Consider the following 6,680-nt stretch of genomic DNA (forward strand, 5'->3'; position numbering starts at 1 on the left):
ATAGTGTTAAATGTCATGCATGTTTTTCGGTTATCCGTCATTAACCTGATCAATGAACCATGGATGCATCTGAGAGGTGCGCACTCTTTAACACATTAATAGTTTGGGCCTCCAGTAGTGCTAATTCTCAATTGGCCATAACTTCTCATCCGAGAGGAGTTTTTCAGAGTGAGATATATTGTTGGAAAGGTATCGACAAGACCTATGCAATCATGCTATTTATACAATCATTAAGACATCATAATCTTGTCAAAAGCTCATTAAACTTCAAACTCCTTTTAATCATTTGATAAAGGTACATAAGATATCCATATGTCATAATGCTTCATTTGCCTCATAAGTGATACAACTGTTGTCTTGGGCATTTTATTTGACATAAATGACATCTTGTTGTCATCAATAACAACACTATGTGCAACAACTTAGACAAATTCTTTTTTTAGGGCTTAAACATTTTCCAAAATCAATTCAACAATATTTATTAAAACTCAAAAGAATAACTATATTTATAAGAAGGTATCCTCTTTTATTTTTTATTTGTTTTAAGTTTATAATAACAAAAAATAATAAAATTTGATTTAAATTTTTAAAAGAGAAAAATATTCTAAAATTAAACTCACAAATCAAAAAAAATACTTATAAGAAATAAATCTTCAACCAAATCAATAAAAAAAAAATATAAAAAAGTTAAGGAGTAAATTCCTTAACTTTGATGAAAACTAAGTCATCAACAATAGAAAATAAAAACCTTTTGGCCACATTACTAAGAGTCACCTTAACTCTGGCCACATTATTGTGATAGCCACCTTAACACCAATGTGTTCATGCTTATATCAAAATCTGAATAATAACACCAATTTGTTCATGCTTAGATCAAAACCTTTTGGCCACATTACTAAGAGTCACCTTAACTCTGGCCACATTATTGTGATAGCCACCTTAACACCAATGTGTTCATGCTTATATCAAAATCTGAATAATAACACCAATTTGTTCATGCTTAGATCAAAATCTGAATAATAAACATACAGAGAGTATTTTTTAACCTTCTTAAAAACAAAATTAACACTAGAAAATGAAAACTTCTACTACAAAATGACAAGAGTCACCTCAACACCGATATGCTTCTTGTTGTCAAAGTTTAGATCCAATGTAAAACTATTTTTACTGGAATCCATTGAAAATTCAGGGCCACAGTAATTCATAAACAAATTTGTAAATTAATTTTAAATAATAAATATTTTGGTTTTTTTTTACGGAATTTGAATTATGTAAAAAAAAAACTTAATATTTTATAAAAAAATTCAGTAATTAAATATTCAAAAAAAATTAAAAACACATTTTATACCATAAGAATTCACAATCTCAGATATTTTCCGGTATAAAACAACAAAACATCAATTGGTCAAAATACACTCAATTTCAGTATAAGAATTTTCCATCTTTCCACACAATCACAACTTATTCTCTACTTTTGTCTGTGTTTTCTTTATTGGTCACTTTTGAAATGTGTACACACATTCATCGCTTTGTGCTCCAGGATCTTTATCCAAGTCGATTTGACAAAAGAGTACGTGTGCACATAACGTTGATGCATAATCCTTTCTTGCAGGGAAGGTCATCCTCCATGGTTTCAAAAATGAAATTGCTGAGAAGGTGTGGCTTGCAAAAAAAAAAAAAAAACATATTGCAATATTCCTTACTGTCCTCCCAATGCAATCAAAGAAAAGATAAAGAAAAAGAGCATGCTGCTGAGTCTTGGCGGTCTGAGCATCCAATTAATGAATATGTTCAGATGTCTAATGCGTACCCTGTAGCTTTTGAGTTTCTAACCACACATAAAGTGTAAAGGATGACAGTGCAGGGTCATCACTTTAGTGAGCCAAGTACTGATCCCTCACAGAAAATACACTGTAAGTAAACTTTGGGTATGGAAAGAATTCAACAGAAGTTGAGAGATGGGTTCATGGCTAAAGATGAGATGGCTTGGTTGGAGAGTTTCACCTGATTCTGTAGACCCCCTGTTTCTCATAACATCACAGCCATGCTTCTTGCTCAAGAAATACCATATTCACCTTCAACATCCCATCCACGGGCACTTTATTCTTGGATGGTCAAACCTCCTTCTCTACTCCAACGCTGGAGAGAGCATTCCCTTACACATGAATGCAAAATGCAACTGTGTAGCTGCAACTTTCAATTTTCTATATATACAAACAAACCAGCTTGAGCCTCAGCAATCCAAGACATTCCATTCTTCTCTGGTTATTTTCAATCTCTGAAGTGGGGGTTAACTTTCAAGACTGGTCCTGTCTGACGTATTGAAAATGTCGACCAACGGTGCCTATCTATGGGCCTTGGTGTGGGCTTCTGTTATATCTGCAGGTTTAGGCCTTGGAAATGGAAACTTTGATGATGATTTTTACATTATGTGGGCACCTGATCATGTCACCAGGCTGTACAATGGACATGGCGTGCAGATTAGTATGGACAGGCAGTCAGGTAATGATCTTTCTTAATTCCAGAGGTATTGACTGCTTATGGGGAGGGTAGATTTTTTTAATTCCAGAGGTATTAACTGCTTATAGGCAGAGCAAGAGACAAAAAGTGAAAGCTGAATTACATGAACACATTTAACCAATTTTAGATTGTTACAGAATGATAGTCAACTATTTGATCAATCATTTGATCATAAATCAATGAAATGGATTGCATGATTTGTCTTTTATTTTATTTTAATATCATAATGAATGAAAACCAATAAACCAATAAAATGAAATAGATTAAGGTTTTGTTTTATTTTGGAAATGGAGTGATAGAAATTTCAGTGGTATTGTAATTTTTTTGTTATTTGAATAGAATTTTTTTTAAATGTAAAAAATGAATTAAATCAGGTTAATTACTTAATTTAAATATATAAATTTAAATTATTTTTATTTTATTTTCGAAAAATAAAAAAATCTAATAAAAAAATTGGGTATTTAAAATTTGGGTTTTTTTTAAATGTATAAATGAATTCAAATAGTGTAAATTATATAACTCAAATCTGTAATTATGATCAATATCTACTCCACTTAAAACAATATTTACAAAAAAATATATATATATACCAGAAAATAATCTAACCAAAATGTTTACTAGAATGTTTACTTTTCTAGATTTTGTTTTATTTTAGAAGTAGGTGATAAAAAAATTTAGGGAAATTGTAATTTTTAACTATTTAAATTGTATTTTTGAATTTATAAATAAATTTAAATTGTGTAAATTATATAATTCAAATCTACAATTCCAACAAATCTATTTTTTATATAAAATAAAATTAACCCAAAAATATAAAAAATTAGAATCAAAATATACAAACATATATTTAGAGAAAAAATATTCAAATCTAAACATTCGAAAGAAAAAATATTCAAATCTAAAAATTCGAAAAATATTTACATTTTAATAGATTTTAGTAATCAAATAACTGTAAAAAAATCACCAATTTGATATAAATAATTTTAACATTAAATAATAATAATAATTATATATTTTCAACATTATATTAAATACACAGAACTGCTTTGAATACAATGTGTAACATGTCCCTCTAACTTTACAGGTTCGGGCTTCGCAACGAAGAAACAATATTTGTTTGGCAAGTTCGAAATGCAAATCAAGCTTCCACCAGGAAATTCTGCGGGCACTGTTGTAGCTGTTTATGTAAGTCCCTGCGTGCCTTAATTTGCTTTTCCTATTAATCTCATCAACTGGTATGGAGGCATATCTGAAATAATACCCTTCCTGCAAATTCTGTACAGTTGTATTCCAATCAGCCAAACAGAGACGAGATCGACATTGAATTTTTGGGCAATGTTGATGGCAAGGACATCATCATGCAGACTAATGTTTTTGCTAATGGCTACGATGATCGAGAGCAGCGGATCCAACTCTGGTTTGATCCCACAGCAGATTTTCACACATACACAATCTTTTGGAACCGTTACCACATTGTGTAAGTCTTTATATCCCTGAATAAACCAAAAGACAGCCATTACTTCAGATACCCATCTCATTCCTCATTATCAATCTGTATATTACAGAGCTTTCATCCAGTTGCAAAACCCTAGGGTATTAATGAAGCAGAGATGTTTTTTTGAAATTGGCTGATATAAATTTTTAGCGATTATGAATTTTGATTATTTAAAATGTGTTTTTGAATGCACACAGATCTTTATGGAAATTAAAAAATTTAACCCATTTAAATGTACCCAAATCGGAATTCTACATACATATTACATAAAACTTATGATTTTATCAAACCCTTACTCAATTTCTAACAAAATTAACCCAAAAAAAGGGCAAAAAGGAATCAAAACACCTGTACTAACATTTGTAAATTCAATGCAGATTTCTGGTAGATGGCTTCCCCATCAGAGTGCATCAAAACAATGCAGTGCGAGGCATACCATTTCCAAGAATGCAGCCCATGTCTCTATACACAACCATATGGAATGGGGAGAGCTGGGCAACCAACGGAGGAAAGACAAAGATCACCTGGGAGCCTTACCCATTTGTTGCTCAGTTCAGAAACTTTTACATCGATGGCTGTGAGTGGAATGGAAACCCTAGGTTCTGCAAGGGAGGCAGCACACAAAATTGGTGGAATAAGAGAACATATGCTAACTTTAACGCTGGGGATAGACTCAAACTCCATTGGGTAAGGAAGCATTATCTCGTCTATGACTACTGTAATGACAAGGTCAGATTCAAAGTAGCCCCTGAGGAATGCAGGTACCACATTTAATCCATAGCCTGCCGAGCATTTTTTAGTATTTGGTAATAAGACAGTCTGGTGGAGGAGAGTCACTTTCCGTTACCGGATGCTACAGAACCAGCGTGTGGAGCCCAGTAGCTCCTTTGAGAATTTCTGAAATCTGCATATTGAGCCCAGAGCTCCTTTGAGAATTTCATATGTGAAAGCTGTGTTATTTTGTATAAATTTGAGCTCATATGTGAAAGCTGTGTTATTTTTTATAAATTTGAGCTCGGAAGCTACATTGTTTTATATTAATATTTAATATACCATATTTATTTGTTATTGGAATTAAATTTTATAAAAAATTATCCTATATTATAGGATTTAAAATTACAAGTGAATAAATGAGTTACCTATATTGATATAATATTTTATTATGTTATATTTGAAATTAATGATAAAAATGGAATCTTTTAAAATTTTATATTAAAAAGGCGATTTAGATCATTATTTAGATTATTTTCACCCACATCCAATTTCTTTAACTTTGACCCTAATCAAGAATTCCTTTAATTATTATATATTATTTATCCTATTTTTATTTAACTATATTTTTTTTGACAGTGAACCTCTTTTTTTAAATGTAATTAATAAATAGTTAATTTAATTAATAATGTTAAATTATTAATTTTTATTTCATTTTTTTAATGGTTATAATCTATTTTTATTTATGTTTGGCTTAGTACTCTTTGCATAATTTATGTGAGCTTTATGTTCTTGAAGATGGATGAAGTGTTTACCCAAAACATTAAACACCACATTGAAATAATACAGTGCTCCAGAAACTTCCATAATCATTTTAAAAATGTTAAATTTTGAAATTGCTTATTATGTATTTTAAAAATGTTAAATTTTGAAATTACTTTATTATGTATGAAGGATAATAAATATTATAAAATGTCAAAAGGTCACATTTTCAATAACCCAACAATGTCCTCACTTCTAATATTTAGTTAGTAAATAATCATTAATTCATCATGTATGACATCTAAAAACTAAAATAATATTTATTCTCCATGGCTCTTATAGTGTATTCAAATCCATTACATAAATCACATCCAGGTAAATATCCTACCATCTTATTTGTGTATGGATTATTTTATGTGTCATTTAATGAAATATTCCTAAAGAAGCTTAGATACTTTGTTTTAATGAATCCCCACTTGAATTCATATGTTATGAGCATTGTCCATTCTTCTCAACATGTGAATTCACATCCCATTTAGTGTACATACTTGGCGTTTTTGAATCCCACATTCTTCAAAATGTGATTTGCTTTATTATCTTTACCTCCAACATTCATCACAATGTTGTTTCCTTTTCTTTTTCTTTTTTATCTGTCTCTGCTCTTGGCTATATAAAAAGCTAAAACAATTAGTCATAAGTTATGGATGTGAATTGTAATGACATTAGGACCTTATTAGTAAGATTAATTACAAATGAGTTGTTAATTTCAATTTTTAGGAGACAAAAATAAACATTGATCAAACCCAAAGAAATCATGATGTCCCTTTTTCATGTTCACATTTTTCATTTCACTAATAGTGTTGAACATTTCACTAATAGTATTGAACATGTTGATTCCCATACTGCTATGTATTTATCTATTAAAAATCTTGTCATAATTATAGCTTTGGCATCTAATATGATTATTATTTTGGTGCGTTGATTAGGTTTATTTATCTATTAAAATTCATGTCATAGTTATAGCTCTGGCATCTAATACGATTATTATTTAGTTGTAGCTCTGGCATCTAATATGATTATTATTTTGGTGCATTGATTAGGTTTTCAACCAATTAGTACGCAATTCATGACATCCCCACTAGTATAATTGATAACGGGAAAGAAACACAAGATTGATTGAATGTAAATCTCT

At 30.2% G+C, this 6,680-nt stretch overlaps 1 protein-coding gene across 1 annotated transcript; it reads left to right on the plus strand.

Moving 5' to 3' along the window:
* The first annotated feature begins 2,158 nt into the window (after positions 1-2,158).
* LOC149141477 (putative xyloglucan endotransglucosylase/hydrolase protein 10) lies at positions 2,159-5,114 on the plus strand. The gene is made up of 4 exons (XM_089447924.1): positions 2,159-2,502; positions 3,605-3,705; positions 3,804-3,997; positions 4,393-5,114. The coding sequence occupies exons 1-4, from the start codon at positions 2,328-2,330 to the stop codon at positions 4,787-4,789; spliced, it is 867 nt and encodes a 288-aa protein (XP_089304050.1). The 5' UTR covers positions 2,159-2,327; the 3' UTR covers positions 4,790-5,114.
* Positions 5,115-6,680: the final 1,566 nt, after the last annotated feature.

This window comes from Pinus tabuliformis, chromosome X (assembly GCF_031772625.1).
Source record: "Pinus tabuliformis cultivar Carrire ecotype Pingquan chromosome X, CPIR1, whole genome shotgun sequence".
Classification (NCBI taxonomy): domain Eukaryota; kingdom Viridiplantae; phylum Streptophyta; class Pinopsida; order Pinales; family Pinaceae; genus Pinus; species Pinus tabuliformis.

What these genes read in the sequence shown, in the direction of transcription:
- LOC149141477 (XM_089447924.1), top strand. Translation starts at nt 2,328, where the DNA reads ATGTCGACCAACGGTGCCTATCTATGGGCCTTGGTGTGGGCTTCTGTT. An exon ending in GCACTGTTGTAGCTGTTTAT is followed by an intron (nt 3,706 to 3,803) that starts GTAAGTCCCTGC and finishes AATTCTGTACAG; the next exon opens with TTGTATTCCAATCAGCCAAA. An exon ending in TGGAACCGTTACCACATTGT is followed by an intron (nt 3,998 to 4,392) that starts GTAAGTCTTTAT and finishes AATTCAATGCAG; the next exon opens with ATTTCTGGTAGATGGCTTCC.